General features: G+C 39.0%; 1 protein-coding gene across 4 annotated transcripts in view; it reads right to left on the reverse strand.

Moving 5' to 3' along the window:
• Nucleotides 1-21,228, reverse strand: part of ANO10 (anoctamin 10) — a 218,966-nt gene that overhangs the window by 161,753 nt on the left and 35,985 nt on the right. For all 4 annotated transcript variants that reach the window (XM_080796633.1, XM_080796630.1, XM_080796631.1 and 1 more), the window contains exons 7-10: nucleotides 20,674-20,729; nucleotides 19,147-19,221; nucleotides 17,008-17,190; nucleotides 1,110-1,301 (exon numbers count right to left, since the gene is read on the reverse strand). In XM_080796633.1, coding sequence (XP_080652759.1) covers nucleotides 1,110-1,301; nucleotides 17,008-17,190; nucleotides 19,147-19,221; nucleotides 20,674-20,729 — 506 coding nt within the window. The remainder of the gene's footprint in view (nucleotides 1-1,109; nucleotides 1,302-17,007; nucleotides 17,191-19,146; nucleotides 19,222-20,673; nucleotides 20,730-21,228) is intronic.

A 21,228-nucleotide genomic window follows, 5' to 3' on the forward strand; every position in this document is an offset into this window, starting at 1 on the left:
CCTGCTGAGCAGAGAGCCCGATGCAGGGCTCGGATCCCAGGACCCCGGGATCATGACCTGAACCGAAGGCAAAGGCTTTAACCTACTGAGCCACCCAGGCGCCCCTGAGTTTTTTATTTTAATTATATTTTCCACTTCTAAAATATCTATTTGCCTCTCCCTCATATCTTCTATTTCTTTGCTGAGATATTCTATTTTTCCATCTGTTTTAGGTGTATTCATTTTATCAAGGCTGCTTTAGAATTTTTGTCTGATACTTCTAACATCTGATACCTTGATTGTGGCATCTACTGACTACATCACCTTTTTTGGGGGGTAACATCCTGGTTCTTGGTATGATGATTTTTTAATAGAACCCTGGACATTTTGGGTGTTATAAGATTCTACATTTTATTTAAAACTTTTGTTTTAGTTGGTTCCTCTGACATCACTCCAGCAGGGAAAGAAGTGACATCTTGTTAGGTGGCCCATTTGGACACCACTGACACCCAAAGTGGGGGATGGGATCCTTATTATCACTGGACAGGGATCAGAGTTCTGGCTTCCCACTAACCTCCCCACTGATATCTCTTTTGCTTGGAGGGGTACAAATGGCTCATGTGCACTCCCATGTGGCCTGTGCTGTGCTGGGTGGTGGTGAAATGTCTGACTCTCCATTAGGCTTTATCTGAGATCACTGCAGCAGAAACTAGAAAGGGAACCTCATTATTCCTGGGTAAGTGTGGAAGTCCAGGCTCCCCACATGACCTGCACTGACACTGCAGTGGGAGGGCCTCTTTACCACCTAATGGGTAAAATCCCAGCTGGTTACTTTCCTAGAAAACTATTAGAATTTTACGTCTGAAAGGGTCATAAAAATTATAATTTACCTCCCCCGCTCCATCCCTAATTTTAAAAACAAGAAAAGCAAGGTCCAGAAGAAGTTAATAACTATGTGAAGTCACACAGCTAGTTTGTGGCCAAAAAAATTAATAAATAAAAATAAACAGGATAACATCCAGTTTTTCCAAATCTCTCCTGAGCACTTTTGTTTTTAATCATAAGTTTCCATTTTGCTAATTTTTCCCCCAAAGGAACAATTTTTTATCTGCCATACACCAATTAATTACCTGCCATACACCAATATTGGCTGAAGGTTCTGAGAATGGCCGTTTGAGGACTCTGCACATTTTTAAGGCATCTGAATTAACTTCAGTGAAGTTATTTAACACAGCAAAGGCAGCTGCTAATGGGTAAACGCAGGAGAAAAGGCTCACGTAACCAAACTGAAGGAATAATTCCAAGTAATCATCAAAGGTACCCTGGAAATGTAAACCACAAGAAAAAAAAAGGCATTGTTTTATATCATATAACAGGAACAACGTTTAGCAATACTGCCCAAGACACCGGCCTCCAACCAAAAAAAAAAATCTCAGAATTCCTCTCAATTTCTTCTTTTCAACAACAGATTTTACATAAATTCAAAAGCAATTTTATAAGTAAGTTCCTGAAAGAATGAAAAAATGATTTAGCTACTCATTTCATTGTGCCAAATCACTGAATTATTACATAATAACAGCAAAGCTAAAGATGTTTGCTCTTGATCAACTGAAAAGAAATGATTCAATATCACCATTAGAAATCTTATTAAGGAGGGCACATATTGCTTGGAGCACTGGGTGTGGTGCATAAACAATGAATCTTGGAACACTGAAAAATCAAGTTAAATTAAAAAAAAAATCTTGCATGACTGCCCCCTCACACCATGGGTACCCCAGAATCTCAGTCCCTGACCTTCCAATAAAAAACCGAGGTGGGGATGATATGGGAAACAAAGGCAAAAGAAAAATTATTAAATTTCCTCACTACTTACAGCCCATTGACAAGTCCTTAAAACAAGCAGAGTGACCTTCCTCTAAGAACTAAGCTGCCTCAACATTAATACTTTGCTAAGGGCAAAAGGCAAAGTCAGGCCCAAACCCCCAGGATGCTGTAAAGTCTACTTTAACATAAAAATTCCTTTGGAAACTTCCTTTATCTCACCACCCACCCCCGGCCCCCGCCAAGATACATGTTGGCAATCATCCTCCACGCATATGATCCAAGTATATATATCTGAAGGGTCTAATGATTGAAGGCTTACTAAACAATAATGAATGGCCTTTTCTTAACAAGAGCTAGCCCCCTCAGGATCCTGAAAACCTTGTTTCTAAAATACATGGAAGGCTTATACTACGCTTAACCCCCTTCCAACTTGAAAGTTTATAATGGGACACTCCTCATCCCCTCAGTGCAGCTCTTTCTGCCCAGGGATCTTGTCCCCATGCTTTAATAAAACCACCTTTTTGCACTAAAGACATCTCAAAAATTCTTTCTTGGCTGTTGGCTTCGAAACTAATGTCGTTCCTGTATCAGTGATGTCAGCGAAAATGGAAGAGTAAGGACCTCCAGAAGTTAGCCCCTCCATGAAAATAGAAAAGATGGCAAAATGTGTCAGAATCAACTTTTCGGGTACTCTGGAAATTAACCAAAGGCTTGTAGCAATTCTGGCTGCATACAGTCATGACAAACATCTCAATCTTCTGGCATTTAAGTTATTCTAGTCTCATCTCCTATTCCCCAGCTCTGTAGGAACATTGAAAAAAAACCAAACAAACCAAAAACAGCATGCACTCCCAGGACCAGAGGCAGCAAGGTGGGCCTGGAGATCTTTGAAAGCCTCATTCCCAAAGGGAGATCATTATCTGACCTGGTTAGTAGGACCCCAGAAAACCTCACTTGAAAGACCCATCTTTATTCAACTTCACCAAATCTTGTTGAGTGCTAAAGGCTTCTCCCTGGGTATATCAGGTGAATTTTTAAACATCGGTCTGCCTGAGGTAATGGATAGCAGTTGGGGCAAACAAGAGACTAGCCAGGGAGCTCAAAAGGGCAAGCTAAGGAAACAGACATTCACAGGGGGTTGAAAAGCTCCAACATTTTCCTGGAAATCTAGACAACCAGGCACATGCCTAGGATCATGCATAATCTCAAGAAAGATCTTAGAAGGCTCTGTCTAAGATCTCACCTCTGCTTAAGCAGGAAGAGAATGTTAAGGCACAATTTTAAACTCCCTGGTTTACTGCTGAAAGCATTCCCCACCACAAAAAGAGAGACCTAAAGACATGTGATGAAGGACAGAAGCAGAAAAATGTTCACCTTTAGCCCAGTAGGTTGATCTATGGCCTGCATAAGTTTGATAAGGATCAAATTAAGTGCTTGTTGCTACATTCTTAAAGGATCTCAAGACTACCTGTACATCTCACTGATAGTTAATCTCGGTCAAATTGATTGATAAGCACAAGAAAAATCTTGCAAAAGTAATGTCACGACTAGAATTTGAAGAAACACTTACGATTTAACACTCCCTACATGTCCCTTCCCCCTTGAGTATTAAGCACATAACCACCAGATTCATAAAGCAAAAGTGTAACTCCTTCTGCCCAAAGGTCCTGTCCCTGTGGACAGAAAGCAATTCTTTCTTGACCTTTCACTTGCAGCCCCACATCAACATCTACAAAACACTGAACCCAACAACAGAATATTCATTCTTCCCAAGTACACATGAAACGTTCTTCAGGATAGATGAGATGTTAGATCGTAAAACAATTCTCAACAAATCTGAAAGGCTTACAAATCATACAAAATACTCTTTGACCACAATGGAATGAAAGTGGAAATCAATAACAGAGGGAAATTTGGGAAATTCACACACTGTATGGATATTAAGCAATATACTCCTAAAAAACAATAAGTCAAAGAAGAAATCACAAGAAAAATTAGAAAATACTTTGAGATGAATGAAAATTAAGATAAAATATATCAAAACTTATAGGATGCTGTAAAAACAGAGCTCAGATAGAAGTTCATGGGTATAAATGCTTTCATTAAAAAAAAAAAAGGCAAAAGTTCATTTTCTCTTTTGTTTCCTTTGCCTTTGGAGACATATCTTGAAAGAAGTTGCTGTGGCTGATATCAAAGAGGTTCCTGCCTATGTTCTCCTAGAGGATTCTGATGGATTCCTGTCTCACGTTGAGGTCTTTTATTCATTTTGAGTTTATCTTTGTGTATGGTGTAAGAGAATGGTCAAGTTTCATTCTTCTACATATAGCTGTCCAGTTTTCCCTGCACCATTTATTGAAGAGACTGTCTTTTTTCCACTGGATATTTTTTCCTGTTTTGTCGAAGATTATTTGACCATAGAGTTGAGGGTCCATATCTGGGCTCTCTACTCTGTTCCACTGGTCTATGTGTCTGTTTTTATGCCAGTACCATGCTGTCTTGGTGATCACAGCTTTGTAGTAAAGCTTGAAATCAGGTAATGTGATGCCGCCAGTTTTATTTTTGTTTTTCAACATTTCCTTAGCGATTCGGGGTCTCTTCTGATTCCATACAAATTTTAGGATTATTTGCTCCAGCTCTTTGAAAAATACCGGTGGAATTTTGATCGGAATGGCATTAAAAGTATAGATTGCTCTAAGCAGTATAGACATTTTAACAATGTTTATTCTTCCGATCCAAGAGCATGGAATGGTCTTCCATCTTTTTGTGTCTTCTTCAATTTCTTTCATGAGTGTTCTATAGTTCCTCGAGTACAGATACTTTACCTCTTTGGTTAGGTTTATTCCCAGGTATCTTATGGTTCTTGGTGCTATAGTAAATGGAATCGATTCTCTAATTTCCCTTTCTGTATTTTCATTTTTAGTGTATAAGAAAGCCAGTGATTTCTGTACATTGGATCAAAAGCTTCTGCACAGCAAAGGAAACAGTCAACAAAACAAAGAGCCAACCCACGGAATGGGAGAAGATATTTGCAAATGACAGTACAGACAAAAGGTTGATATCCAGGATCTATAAAGAATTCCTCAAACTCAACACACACAAAACAGATAATCGTATCAAAAAATGGGCAGAAGATATGAACAGACACTTCTCCAATGAAGACATACAAATGGCTATCAGACACGTGAAAAAATGTTCTTCATCACTAGCCGTCAGGGAAATTCAAATTAAAACCACATTGAAATACCACCTTACACCAGTTAGAATGGCCAAAATTAGCAAGACAGGAAATAACATGTGTTGGAGAGGATGTGGAGAAAGGGGAACCCTCTTACACTGTTGGTGGGAATGCAAGTTGGTGCAGCCACTTTGGAGAACAGTGTGGAGATTCCTCAAGAAATTAAAAATAGAGCTTCCCTATGACCCTGCCAATTGCACTACTGGGTATTTACCCCAAAGATACAGACGCAGTGAAAAGAAGGGCCATCTGTACCGCAGTGTTCATAGCAGCAATGGCCACGGTTGCCAAACTGTAGAAAGAACCAAGATGCCCTCCAACGGACGAATGGATAAGGAAGATGTGGTCTATATACACTATGGAGTATTATGCCTCCATCAGAAAGGATAAATACCCAACTTTTGCAGCAACATGGACGGGACTGGAAGAGGTTATGCTGAGTGAAATAAGTCAAGCAGAGAAAGTCAAGTATCATATGGTTTCACTTATTGGTGGAGCATAATAACATGGAGGACAAAAGGAGATGGAGAGGAGAAGGGAGTTGAGGGAAATTGGAAGGGGAGGTGAACCACGAGAGACTATGGACTCTGAAAAACAACCTGAGGGTTTTGAAGGGGCAGGGGGTAGGAGGTTGGGGGAACCAGGTGGTGGGTATTAGGGAGGGCACAGATTGCATGGAGCACTGGGTGTGGTGAAAAAACAATGAATACTGTTACGCTGAAAAGAAATAAAAAATTAAAAAAAAAAAGGCAGATCTCAAAACAACTAAAATTTTCACCTTATAAATTTAGTAAAAGAACAGTAAACTAAATCTAGAGCAAACAAAAGGAAATACATAAACACAACAAAATTTGATAGATATATATAATTTATATAATATATATACATTTTAAGATTTTGTTTATTTGTCAGAGAGAGAGAGTGAGAGAGCACAAGCAGAGGGAGTAATAGGCAGAGGGAGAAGCAGGTTCTTCACTGAGTAAGGAGCCTGATGTGGGACTCGATTCCAGGACCCTGGAATCATGATCTGAGCCAAAGGAAGATGCTTAACCAACTGAGCCACCCAGAGATCCCTAAATATATATCTTTATATAATTATTTATAATAATTTCAATGGATACAGAAAAAAAAATCTGATACCCTTTCATGATAAAAACACTCAACAAATTGTAATCACACAGAATTTTCTCAAACTGATAAACAGCATCTATGAATCACCACAGCTAACATCATATTTAATGGTGAAAAATTAAAAGCTTCCCACCTAAGATCAGGAACAAGACAAGAATGTCTGCTCTTAACTCTGCTATTCAACACTGTCCTTAGGGTTCTGACCAGAACAATAAGGCAAAGAAAGAAATAAGAGCCATCCAGAACAAGAAAAAACGTAGAACTATTTCTATTTGCCCAGGACATGATATTACATACCAAAAAACTCTAAGGAACCCCCCCAAAAGATTATCAGGTCTAATTATAAGCAATCTAATAATAAACTAAAGTGCAGTTGCAGGATATAAGATCAACATACAAAAATCAATGGTATTTCTAGAAACCAGCAATGAACAACCTCAAAATGAAATTTTTTAAAAATTCATTTACAATAGTACCAAAAAGAATAAAACACTTAGTAATACATTTAACAGAATGCAAGATTTGTACACTGAAAACCGCAAATCATTGCTGAAAGAAATTAAAGAAGACTTAAATAAACAGAAAGACATTCCATGTTTACAGATTAGAAAACTTAATATTAAGATGGAAATAATCCCCAAATTGATGAATAGAGTCAATGCAATCAAACTTCCAACTGCATTTTTAAAAGAAATGGACAAGCTAATCCTAAAATCATAATGAACTGCAAGGGACCCAGAATTGCCAAAACAATCTTGAAAAAGAACAAAATTAGAGAAATCACATTTCCTGATTTGAAAACCTACTACTAAGCTACAGTAATCAGGAGAGTGTAGTACCGGCATAAGGATAGAAATGTAGAGGAATAGCACTGAGAGTCCAGAAACAAATCCATGTATCTATAGACTTACAATTTTCAACAAATATGTGAAGATCATTCAATGAAGAAAAAAATGATTTTTTTAAAACAAATGGTAGTAGGACAGCTGGATATCCACATGCAAAAGAATGAATCTGGACTCCTTCCTCATACTACCTACAAAAATTAATTCAAAATGGATCAGACCTAAATGTAAAAGCTAAGTCTATAAAATTCTTAGTAGAAAATATAGGAGTAAGTAAATCTTCCTGTGTTTAGATAAGGCAATGGTTTCTTAGAGATGACAGCAAAAGAACAAGCAACAAAAAAGAGAGAAATCTTGACTCCATCAAAATTAAAAACTTTTATGCATCAAAGGACACTCAAGAAAATAAGCTAACCCACAGAACAGGAAGATATATTTGCAAATCATATAGCTGATAAGAAATTTATATTCAGGGGCATCTGGGTGGCTCAGTCAGTTAAGCAGCCAACTCTTGATTTCAGCTCAGGTCATGATCTCAGGGTGATGAGACTGAGCCCTGATCAAGTTCTGTGCTACGTAGGGAGCCTGCTTCAGATTCTCTCTCTCCCACCATCTCTGCCCCTCTCTCCACCCCTCTCACACTCTCTCTTTAAAAAAAAAAAAAAAAAAAAGAAAGAAAGAAATTTATATTCAGAATAGATGAAGAATTTTTGCAATGAAATAATAAAAAGACACATAATCCAATGAAAAATGGGCAAAGAATATGAATATGTACTTCCCCAAAGAAGAGACACAATGGTCAAAAAGCACATGAAAAGATGATCAGTATCTTTAGGCATTAAGTAAATGCAAATCAGGGGTGCCTGGGTGGCTCAGTGGGTTAAAGCCTCTGTCTTCTGCTCAGGTCATGATCCCAGGGTCCTGGGATCGAGCCCCGCACTGGGCTTTCTGCTCAGCAAGGAGCCTGCTTCCCTTCCTCTCTCTCTGCCTACTTGTGATCTCTGTCTGTCAAATAAATAAATAAAATCTTAAAAAGAAAGAAAGAAAGAAAGAAAGAAAGAAAGAAAGAAAGAAAGAAAGAAAACGCAAATCAAACCCACAATGAAATACCATTTCACATGTATTAGGTGTGGCTCTCATTAAAAAAGGGGAGGGACGCCTGGGTGGCTCAGTTGGTTGTGTCTGACTCTTGGTCTTGTTGAGGTCATGATCTCATGGTCATGAGATCAAGTCCCAAGTCTGGCTCTGTGCTCAGCATGGGGTCTACTTGAGATTCTCTCTCTCTCCTCCTCTGGCCCTCCCCCTACTTGTGCACATGCTGTCTCTCTCATAAATAAATCTTACATAACAAGTGTTGATAGAGATGTAGAAAAAAATGGACTGGCAGGGATATAAAATGGTACCATGGCCTCTGAAAATAGTCTGGCAGTTCCTCAAAAAGTGAAACAGAGAGTGAACATATGACCTAGCCTATGGTAACATATGTTCATAAGAAACATATGTTCATATAAAAGCTTGCACACAAATGTTCATACCAGCATTATTTCTAATAGCCAAAAAGTGGAAACAATCCAAATGTCTATCAACTGATGAATGAATATATAAAATGTAGTATATTCATACAAGGGAATATTATCCAACCATAGAAAGGAATGAAGTATGAATATATGCTATCTCATGGATGAACCCTGAAAGTACTATGTTTAGTGAAAGAAACTAGACACAAAAGCCACATACTGGAGGATTCCATGTACATGACATGCATACAGCAGGCAAATCCACAGAGACAGAATGCACACTGGTGGTTGACAGACACTGGGGTAGGGACTGACAGCTTAATGGGTGTGGGATTTCTTTCAGGGATGAGGAAACATTCTGGACTTAGTGGCCATTGTTGTAAAACCTTGTGAATTCACGAAAAATCATTACATTGTACTGATTCAAAATGGTGAATTTTATGGCATGTGAATTAGATCCCAATTTTTTTTAAAGTAAAGAAAAAAAAAAGCTGGTAGTAACAAGGGACCTCCTGAGAGTCACTCCATCAGAAGCAGCAGGTATACCAAAGAGGCCAACGAGAAAATCCACAGCAGAAAGTGGGGAAACCATAGAAGCAGGAAGAAATCTTTCTCAAACTATGTTTAAAAACCTTGCTAATAGGTTTTAATAGGTTTAGTCTAAAGGAAGAAAGGGGCAACAATCATTTTATGCCCTCAGCTTGGTGGGGGAGAAACATAAACATCAGTATGAGTTAAGTTACTCAGTTACTTAATAATTAGACAAAGGAGCCTTCACCGAAGTAGGATGCCTGGGCATTGGTGACTCTCACTTGCCACTTGAGTGACATCACAACTCTCCAGGACCCAATGACATGCTACTCAAACTCCTCACTCCTCACTAGAGGCCCACTACTCACAACACACATTTATTCTGACCCAGAGAAGCCAAGCAGTGCTCTACGCCATGCAGTGACTGAGTGACAGACCCAGCCCTCATAAGGCCTAAAGCCAGGCTTGCCTACTTCCAGCACCCTCAGGCCTCCTCATGACCATCCAAGTGCACAGGCTGCAACAACTCCAGCTTAGTAAAAGTACTTGTCACAATATTTTAAAGCAATTATTAAGCATTAATATTCTATAGTATATAGAATATAATATATATTGCTTTAAAATATTGTGACAAGTATTTTTATATGTATATATTCTATAATATGTTCTACATATATTCTCTATAAAATATAAATATATGTATAACTATACACTAGAGATAGTATATATACATATATACTATATATTATTATATATTTACATAATATCTAGAATTATATAATATAGGCATTATATAATAGAATATGTAATTATATAGATTATATAGAACATATAATTATATAGAATATATCTAGAATATACAGAGATTATATATAGAATATATACTTATAGGGGCGCCTGGGTGGCTCAGTGGATTAATAAGCCTCTGCTTTCGGTTTAGGTCATGATCTCAGGGTCCTGGGATCGAGCCCTGCATCAGGCTCTCTGCTCAGCAGGAAAACTGCTTCCCCCTCTCTCTCTGCCTGCCTCTCTGCCTACTTGTGATCCTTCTCTCTCTGTCAAATAAATAAATAAAATCTTTTAAAAAAGAATATGTAATTATATAAATAAATTATATAAATTTGATGAATTATATAAAAATATATAAGTATATGTTTATGTAATATATTATTAAATATTCTATATTATATTCTATACATATTCTATATTATATAGAATAATTCTAAAATGAATTATTATAATTACTATTATGGTATCTCAGAGTCCATCTTTCACCAAGACATGTGTATTAGGCTCAGTAGCTGAGCTTAGTGTAGGTCAGATTCCACTTCTAGTCAGTTTCTTTTCTTGTTTTGTATTTCACTAAAATAGAAAATACCCAAACATAAGTACTGGGAATGGCAGAAAGTGCTTCCTCCAGATGCTCTGGGTATGTGGACGAAGCAGGAACCCAGGGATTCTGAGTTAGTCTCTGGCTATTTTCAAGGCTCATGGGTGCCTCCGGAGCTGGGGGGGGTGAGGGGGGAGGCAGAGAGAGGCGGGGGGTTGGCACTCAGCTGGAGATTCAGTGGTGAGTAGTTTCTAAACCACTCTTTGGTTGCATTTGCTTCTATGTATTTCCTTATGCTGTGTTGCGGCATATAGATGTGGTTTTAAAATATACCGACTGATATAGCATCGATTCATTTCTCTGAAAAGTGTAGAAATAAAGAGTTAGGAAAGAGTGAAAATCTTAGCTAGTAAGCCATTTTTACCACAATTCAGTCTTAAGAAATCCTGATAGCCTCCATTTGGCTTTCAAAACCACTGTTTCAGCTCCAACAGTACAAGGCTGGGCCTCTGCAGAGATGTATAGACAAATTCTCCTGGATGTGCCGCTAGGCAGCCTCCAGAGGCATGCCCAAGTCTTCTTGGCATTTTAGCATACAGCACCCAGGGAGTCCCTACCCCACACAGCAGCACACCACATGTTCTGTTTCTATCTCACACATCAAGTGAGTGTCGTATGCACATGTTAACACTTTATCAGTACTCTTAACACTACTGAGCACTTTTAAGCCAGTAAATTTAGCAAATCAGGGACATACTCCAACAGCAAGAAGGAAAAAAAATGCACATTCGACAAAGTAAATAACTGCATACATAAACAAAAATACATTAACTAAGAAACACTCTACCCTATCAGCTGCAAGTTAGCAAGGACCAACCAAGACAAACTTACAAAATTTTAAAAACAAAGAAGTCATTAACAATACTTGCTATGAAATTATAACTACTTTTACACATCCATTTATTAAATGAATGAAAAAAAGTTTCAGGTTTCAGGTGATCCATCACACTGGCTCCTCAAACCAGCCCTGGAGAAACACCATGTCTGAGAGTTCCCTATGCTGAGTGCAGGACAAAGAAAAAGTACACTGAGGGCAGCAAGCAGCACACAGACATCAAGGCTGACCATTCTTCTCCTTAAACTGTTCCTTATTCCATATTATATTGAATGTCTGCAGAGAGCTACCATGATAAATAACATGGGTACCCTGCCCTCAGCGATCGAGAAAGGAAAATTATTAAGTGACACAAAATCCTAAATAAAATACTGACATATTCAATATGACAATATGTATTTAAAAATACTTACCAAGTGAAGTTAATCATTTAAATGTAACATGGTATTCCACTAGGAAATATATTATTGTAAATAAAAATATTAAAAAAAGAAAACACTTTATTTAATATGATAATCTCAAAAGAAGAAATAAATGAAGAATTTGATAAAATTTAACATCCTTCACAATACAAACCCTTAGTAAATAGGGGAAAAGAGCCATTTTTAAACTGATAAAAAGTTATCTACCAGAAACATGTGACATCACACTCAATGATGAGGGAAGAAAAAAAATCAGGAACAAGAGAAAGATTCCTGTTGTAACTAATTCTGTCCAAATTATGCTGAACATATTAGTGAACCCAATAGACAATAACTATCAAGATGAAGGAAGAAAGAAAACAGTCATTATTTATTTACAGTTGAAATATCCATCTACATGAAAATCCAAGAAAGTTGATTGGAAATAATGGCAGGATTCAGCAAGGTTGCTTGATAAAACATACAAAAATCAACAGCAAAGTCTCAAAGTATCTAGTAGTAGATTCATTACAAAGTGAAAAACCGCCTCTACAATCTGCTTATCATCAGGTCAATCAAGGGATAGAACAAGGAGGCCCCACACGGGCGGGGGGGGGGGGGGGCGGGTTTGGCAACCTGACATCATGCCCCCTGATGGGGTATAATAATGATACCTTCAGTAACTGCTAAGCTTGAATCTTATGAGGAAACAAGGGGACCACCTGGCTGCACCAGAGCCAATGCCTTGAAAAACAAAAAAGGCAGGGAGGTTATCCCAGATTTACAGTTTTCAAGCTTTTTGGTCTTTGGAGCTCTAAACTCTTAAAAATGACTGAGGACAAGGCAAAGGAAACAAAAGCAAAAATGAACTTTTGGGACTTCATCAAGATAAAAAGCTTCTGCACAGCAAAGGAAACAGTAAACAAAACAAAGAGGCAACCCACAGAAGGGGGGAAGATATTCACTAATGACACTATAGACAAAGGGCTGATATCCAAGATCTATAAAGAACTCCTCAAACTCAACACTCAAAAATCAGATAATCACGTCAAAAAATGGGCAGAAGACCTGAACAGACACTTCTCCAAAGAAGACATACAAATGGCTAACAGACACATGAAAAAATGTTCATCATCATTAGCCATCAGGGAGATGCAAATCAAGACCACATTGAGATACCACCTTACACCGGTTAGAATGGCCAAAATCAACAAGACAGTAAACAAAAAGTATTGGAGAGGATGTGGAGAAAGGGGAACCCTCTTACACTGTTGGTGGAAATGCAAGCTGGTGCAGCCACTTTGGAAAACTGTGTGGAGATTCCTTAAGAAATGAAAAATAGAGCTTCCCTATGACAGGGCAATTGCAGTACTGGGTATTTACCCCAAAGATACAAATGTAGTGAAAAGAAGGGCCATATGTTCATAGCGGCAATGGCCAATGTTCATAGCGGCAATGGCCACAACTGCCAAACTGTGAAAAGAGTCATCTTGGCCTTCAACAGACAAATGGATAAAGAAGATATGGTCCATATATACAATGGAGTATTATGCCTCCATCAGAAAGGATGAATACCCAACTTTTGTATCAACATGCATGGGACTGGAAGAGATTATGCTGAGTGAAATAAGTCAAGCAGAGAGAGTCAATTATCATACGGTTTCACTTGCTTGTGGAACATAAGGAATAACATGGAGGACATCAGGAGAAGGAAAGGAAAAGTGAAATGGGGGGAATCGGAGGGGGAGATGAAGCATGAGAGACTGTGGACTCTGAGAAACAAACAGGTTTTTGGAGGAGAGGGGGTAGGTGGATGGGCAAGCCTGTGGTGGGTATTAAGAAGGGCATGCAGTGCATGGAGCACTGGGTGTGGTGCATAAACAATGAATCTTGGAATACTGAAAAAATAAAATAAAATTAAAAAAAAAAAATGACTGAGGACACCAAAGGCCTTTTGTTTGTAGGAGTTCTACCTAATGACGTTTACCATATTTGAAATTAAAACTCAAAACTGTAAAAAAAAAAAAAAAAGTCTCATTGATTCATGTAAATAAAAACATTAACAACAATAAAATACTGCTTGAAAAGTAAGTACATTTTCTAAGACAAAAACATTCAGTGTAAAGAGTAACACTCGTTTATGTTTTTAGCAAATTTCTTAATGTCTGTCTTACTAGAAGGCAGCTCATTTACTGTGCGGCAATATGCTGCTCTAACTGGAGTACTCGCCATGCAAATTCATACTCACGCAGCTATGCAGGTGGATGGGAACTGGCTGTTCACAGGCGAGGGGGAGTGGTGCACAGTGCAGACCGAGGCGTGACTCAGCCTTAGCCCTATGGCTGACAGCAAGGTCAGAAGACCCTAGCAGATTACCCCTGGTGGGGACATTATGGAGGTTTTCTTTTTCCTTAATTTTTACTCTGTCCTTCATTATCCAAGTTTCCTATAGTGCATAATAAGTATTACTTTTACAATGTTTTTTATGTTTCAGTTGGATTGGTTTTTTCCCCCCAAACCTGGTAATATTATTTTAGAGTCTCATATAGCAGTCAGGATGAGCTTTACAGAAAACACAGTTCTAAGTTCACTGATGTCAGTGAGGAGAAAAATTCATCAAGAGGGAAGGATCAGTGCATGGGAAACAATGACCTAGATCAAATGTGACCAAAAAGCATGTCCCCTCTCTCCCAATATATGGAGAGAGTTGAAATAACATATATTGGATTGTCACTCCAGTGAAGAGAGTAGAGGGGGACATATAGGAGAGGAGGAGGACAAAACGTATCAGATCACACAGGGTCCTGCAACTAAGCCAAGGAGTAGCACTGCCAACCCCAGTGTTCACGCACAGACCCAGGACTGCGAGAGAAACTAGTGCTCTCCTTCCTTTACTTCACATCAGATAGCCTGTGTTCAATGACAGAAAGACTGTCATTGAATGGAAAAGCAGAGTCTTGAATTTTGTTCCTGATTTAGTGGCCAAGTGATTAAGAACACAGAACTTCATTTGCCTTTTATTAACATGGGAAAAGCAGAGTCTTGAATTTTGTTCCTGATTTAGTGGCCAAGTGATTAAGAACACAGAACTTCATTTGCCTTTTATTAACATGGGAAAAGCCACGCTTATCTTACCTTTCTTCATAAAGGTATTATCGGATGTCATCAAGTACCAAAAAAAGGAAGGTCTAAGATTCTGGCAGGGTCTAAGATTCTACAATTCTTAGATGAATTAAAATTGCTGGGGCAAGGGGCACACTGTTTGAATTATGGTGTATCATTCACTGAGCCAGGGGAAAAGGAGAAGAAACTGGTCTAGAGAAGAGTGTGAATTTGATTTGGAGTACTTCAGGGGATGATGTTGTTTGCCCAAATAATTCGGAGGAAAAAGAGATGGAAGCAGATTCTAACTGATTACAGGAAGAGAAGTAGGGAAGTAGAGATGATAATAATATAGAGAATTATTTCAAGAAACTGTGAGGGGCAGGAAAGACAGGACACAAACAGGAGAAGTGTGAGGGTTTGCTTGGTTTGGGACAGGGGGCTGCTGACAGGTGGGGCAGGGAGAAGGGGAAATGGGAGATGTGGGAGCTCCAGGTGAGCCCTGGGAAAAGAGGCATGTAAAAATGAAAGGAGATGCAGAGGCAACGGAATAAAGAGCTTGGGCCGGGGGGAGAAAGACTGCTGGTTGTCTTCCATAAAAGAGTGGAAGGACGAAAAATATATACAGTCAGAAATACCAGTCCCCAGAACAAGCAAGGAAAGGATTCGGATGCAGTGTGAATTAGACGGAGTCTTTAGGCCACAGTAAGCTAGCCCTCAACCAATTCAGGCAAGATGGCATCCCACTGTGCAAATATGTTCCTTTAACTCGTACTGAGTGCACATGCCTCTGTGTTGTGTGTGTGCATGTGTACATACACTCCTGTGTTTTCTCTGACACTTCACGAATAAGCATAAATCGTGTTACTGGTCAAGTGTGCTATAAATTTATACTCTGAATCACATTCTCTCCCAAAGAGAGCAGTGACAGAAAATGCTAGTGTGTATACATGTATTTTTATTACAGGCATATTACCACTCAAAAACTAGAAAAACAGCAGCATAGGTGAGAAATGGAACAGAATGCAAGGTGGTAAGCCGGAGCCTGGCCAACAGTGGCAGCTAGATCTGCATCTGTGGGGCAGGGGACAAAGGCACCCCACTCCAGAGCCACATAACTGGAAAAGCCACACTTATCTTACCTTCCTTCATAAAGGTATTATCAGATGTCATGAAGTGCCAAAAAGGTAAGGCCATTTGCACAAAACCAGGAGGCAGGACAGTGTTCCACTGTCCCTGAAAGGGAGCTGAAAAAAGCCACAACTGCCACTCTGGAACTACAGCTTGGGTCAACATCACGCTACCTACTGGCTCTCCAAAATCTCCAAGGTCATCACAAGGTGGCAGCTCTGGGCTACAAATGCCTGGGTCTGGACTAAGGACTTAACAGCTCATGGGACAGTTGTGAAAACAAGGCAGGGAAAAGTGGGCAGAGAGAGAATATACTCCTCCTTGAGATGAACGTATCAACTAAAACTCACATGCACATCAGAAAAAGAGGCACGTGAGCCAAGAAACTCGCGAGATGATTCACCAAGATGGAAGACAAGACTAAGAGAGTTTGCCAGTAACGGACCCTCCCTGATGAACCACTGCAGGGTCTGTCTCCCTCAGGAGAGTCCCAGGCTGAGAAGGAAGGTGTAGGATACAGAAACAGTGACCTGGGGCAGACAGGGCCCGACACCCCTTGCCCATGAACATATGGTCAGGTCTCAGGAGCTAGATGCTTCACAGTTACAAGTGGCCACACTGCCAGCAGATCCCTGGTGAACTCAGACATTCTCTGTCACATTTACCATTCCACTAAGTAATTTAAGCTAGAAATGAATCTGCAGATAGGCCCTCCAGTTCAGCAGCAGGCTTCAGTCTCCTCCAGGCGTCGGCAGCACCCTGAGCCAGCCAGAGCTGCCTCTCCACAGCCTTCTCATCCCGCCCAGGCTCCAGCATCTTTGCAGCAATGGCCCTCAAACCTCTGCAGAGTGGCGACAGAAACAGCCAAACTCCTTCTGCTGCTGGTAGGCATAAGTTCAGATGGAATACAGCAACATTTCAACGCCCAGTCCCACCTTTTTTTAAGCTTTAACATAGCTCTTGGTGAAGACACTGGCAGGAAAGTGGCCACATCTGAGACAGTGAGCGTATACACATTTGTTGCGCTCAGTGTATGACTGTCATTCCCTTTGAGTCAATGGTTAATTCATCAATATTCAAACTTACCAAGTAGGTTCCCATTTCTTTTTCTAGGACAACTTGTTCATATAATGTAGCATCAATGTCAGCTTTTAAGGCCTGCACCTTCCTCTTCACCTGCACATGGTGCTTCTTTTGGAGCAAGTAAGGAAGAAGAGATTCCATAATTTGATTAAGGATCTGGGAGGTAATAAGGAGAGTGGCCAAGCTCTAAAAAGAAGCACACAAATGGAATCTGACAATGTAGCTTAATAAGATCATGGAATCTGTATAATCACGCAGTAAATAAAAATGGAATCTTCAACAAATAGTACACTATTAATAAAAACTATGATCAAAAATGCTAGGTGCTAGAATAATGTTTCCAATTTACTGTTTTTTTCAGTTAAGACATACTAAAATACAAAAAAGTTGTAATATAAATAAGATTATAATAAGAAACAAATCAATTACGAGTTGGCAGGGGAACAATTTTATTTAAAATTGTGATTTTTGTCATCTCATCCTTGCTACAACATAATAACCTACACAATATTGGCAACTTTGGAAAAAAAAAGTAGTTTGGCAAAACTTAAAAAAAAAATTATAAAGCGAACACATCCTTCCTCCTTGTAGAAAACCTAGAAAAGAGAAAAAGTCACCCATAATTCCACATGCATGATGGAACCATGCTAACTAACATCTTAGGATATTTCTTTCCAGTCACATGTAAAAATACAAGTAGCCCATAAACTGTTGTTGACTGTATTATTCCTAACCTTCACTACTATAAATACCACCACCTGGATACCTGTGTACCATGATTCTTTGCCCAATCTCTGATGATCTACTAGGGATGGATTAAGGTTCTTGGCAAAGCTGCCCAAGTAGTTTCCTGAAATGCTATGTCAATTTCTACTAACCCCAGATGGACAGGAGTGTTTCCATCACATACCACCTTTGCTGGTATTAAAATTACATTCTTTTTTTAAAAAAAAGTCCTCCCCTATCCCTATCCCTTATCTCCTATTTAAAAAGGAGACTCTCTAAGGTACTAGAAATGAGAAGTCATACCCTACTAATACACTAAAGGCAGGACAGAAGACAGTATGTATATCCAACTTAATCAATTTCAAAATGTATTATTCTGAACTTTTAATTTTCAAAAAAAGTAGCAATATATGTAATGTTGTTTTTTTTAAACTTTTTTTTCTCCCCATAGTATATACCCTCCCCAATGTCCATCACCCAGTCACCCCATCACTCCCATCCCCCTCCCCTCCAGCAACCCTCAATTTGTTTCCTGAGATTATGAGTCTCTCATGGTTTGTCTCCCTCTCTGGTTTCATCTTGTTTCATTTTTCCCTCCTTTCCTCTATGATCCTCTGTCTTGTTTCTCAAATTTCTCATATCAGTGAGGTCATATGATAATTGTCTTTCTCTGATTGACTTATTTCCAGTGTTCTTAAGAACATAGCATTTAATTTTACTTTATGCAAGCTGTTAGAACCATAACTACAAAATCTTCTGTCTCTGATTATACAATTTCCTAAAAAATGATCCCAAGTTCTCATATAAACACTATTATGAAGCCTAAGCTTTTGATATTTTTTACTAACAACCACAGTATATTAAAATCAGGAAGGAATAGCACTTACTGATAGCTGGCTCAATTATAAAAAAGATAATTTAGATAGCAATAATTTGTACTCAATTTATCATTCCCTGGCATTTGTGGTCCAAGAATGGCAACACACCAAAGTAACATCAGACTTCTTAAACACTGCAGAAAAGACTCAGCACTGCATGGGATCTGCTGGTCTCTAAAGTTTCACAACTTACTCATTTCAAAATGAAATGTATTTAAAGTCCTATCAATCACCCCTCACTCTGGGACACACACAAAACTTCAATTAAGGAATACACTTTCTTCATTAGAATTGCTTTTACAAGCTTTGAGGTGAATGGTTTATTTTCCAGTACTACATGGTTAATTTTACAAGTGTTTTCAGTTGAGTATGATATACAGTGCAATTGCTAATGGTTTTTTATTTAGAGTTGGCTTAGAAAGATACAAAGTATAAGATTTTATTTGTAAAAATAATAATGTGAAGACAATCACACTCCCTGAATATAAGAAAGCACCTTTAAAACCTGAAAGACTGATACCTTCTGCTATTCACTCACCTGACGCAACAGCTTCATATCCCTCAAGACAAAGGCAATGTAGAAAAGCGAGGCAAAACAATTCAGAAAGTTGAACTGCCCAAAAAAAAAAAAAAAAGAGAGAGAGAGCAAGATTTCACACTGCTTTACAGTACTTCAACAAAACCATAAATATAGCATTAAAAATGTAATGAGGGGACTTCCAGTCCTGACAAGATGGCATAGACTTGTTTCTCCCTATTCCTCCTCCCTAAGCATGTCCATAAACTCTGGAAAGAACACCAGGGTGAGCAAAGGAGGACTCTGGTACCTGCCTAGAGCCTGGAGGACAACTGCTTTGGGAGACCAGGACAGTTCGAGCACATCTCCACTACATTCCAACACACCAGCCTTTCCCACCCTCAACCAGCAGCCCAGATAGCCGGGGAGGGCTCAGTCCCTGCTCACCCCACCTCACCGTACCCCCTGTCCATCTGAAGAGTCATGTGGACTTGGCAAGGGGGAATCTCTCCAGAGTCCTCACTAGCAGTGCTTCCCTCCTGCAAGCCTGGCACTCCCCTTCGCCACAGAGAGATTCCAGGATGGCCAGACAACACTGGCATTTGGACTATCAATTATTTCCAGTGCTAGCCTGAGGGCTTCCCAGACTTTTAGGTATGTATGACTGCTTGGACCTTTTCTATGTCCAAATTGCTTAAACTGTTGAATTTTTATTACCTACTTATGAAAAATTTTCCATTTCCTTACCACTCTTGCCTAAGTTTACCTCCTTCCAGAAACCTAAGCACCTTTCTATCAGTAGTTTCTAATCTGTTAAAGCCTGAAAAACTAGATCAATAAGCTTCTTAGAATGATTTCTGTAGCTGGAACAAAAACTTGTTTCTCTGGAACCCTTTCTTAGGAGTAATGTACAGTTGAGAGTTCAGAGGACTCTTTCTGCACCTTTCTTGATCCTCAGTTATGTTACTAGTGGCTGAGATAAATGCTCCTGATAAATGAGGGGCTTCCAAGCTGGAATTTATTATTTATAATGATGGAAAGAGGCATAATGTGTGAGCTTTTACACAAAGAGCAAGCAGGTTACACCATGCCTTCTCTCCATTTCTTTCCTCCTACCCACTAAAACATGCTGAGAAAATCTTAGACTTTTCACAAAATTAATGGTTCATTTAATGGTACATCTTTCAAAAAATGTAATGGTCCATCACTGAACTGAATTGGAAGAATTGTTGAAGAGTGAAACAAAGAAGTCACCAGGAGGAAAAGAACAGAAATATGTCTATAACATCATTAATTAGATTTTTAAATAACTAGAAATTGGCTACACTACTAATTTCTATACTTGGAGTCTTACAACACACACATAGGTAGTAAGACTACAGAATGCATATGTATACTCACTTAATCAATCCTTCCCTGCCTATACAAAATATAGTAACTATCTGATCGTAAATTAGAAGCCAGGCTTCCTATTTATCCTCCTAACTATTAACTAATATACATAGGTTTCAAAATTCAAATGGATTTGTATATAAAAACTATACTCACCACTAAAACTTTCAGAATTAGATGATTCTGGTAGGCAGATTCCAATCTGTGATTCTCTAAAATATTGGAAAGGAGAGGAAATTTCTCTTACATAAGCACACAGTAGGGGAGGCCATCGTGGGGTGAAGGCAGATGAGCTGAGCCAGAGACGTCAGGCAACAGAGCCTCAGTGAGTGAACACGCCAGACTGCCATTCATGGTTACCACTTAACCCACAACAACATCTCACAGGAAGAAAGTACACTTGGGACACATTTTTCACAGTACTGTGAGAGCACTGTGTTCTGTAATTATTTTTAAAGTATTACTGCAACGAAGAAATGTGGGAAGAATTGGCAAATGATCCCATAGACAGCCACCCAGGAAAAGACCCTGAATAAGTAAAACAGAGCAACCTCTAAAGAGGGCAGTAAAGTTTCTGTATGTGTGTCTTACAAGGATTAATTTTTTTTAAAGATTTTATTTGTTTATTTGACAGGCAGAGATCACAAGTAGGCAGAGAGGCAGGCAATGAGAGAGGAAGGGAAGCAGGCTCCCCGCTGAGCAGAGAGCCCG

Source organism: Martes martes (assembly GCF_963455335.1).
Source record: "Martes martes genome assembly, chromosome: 1".
In the NCBI taxonomy this organism is placed as follows: domain Eukaryota; kingdom Metazoa; phylum Chordata; class Mammalia; order Carnivora; family Mustelidae; genus Martes; species Martes martes.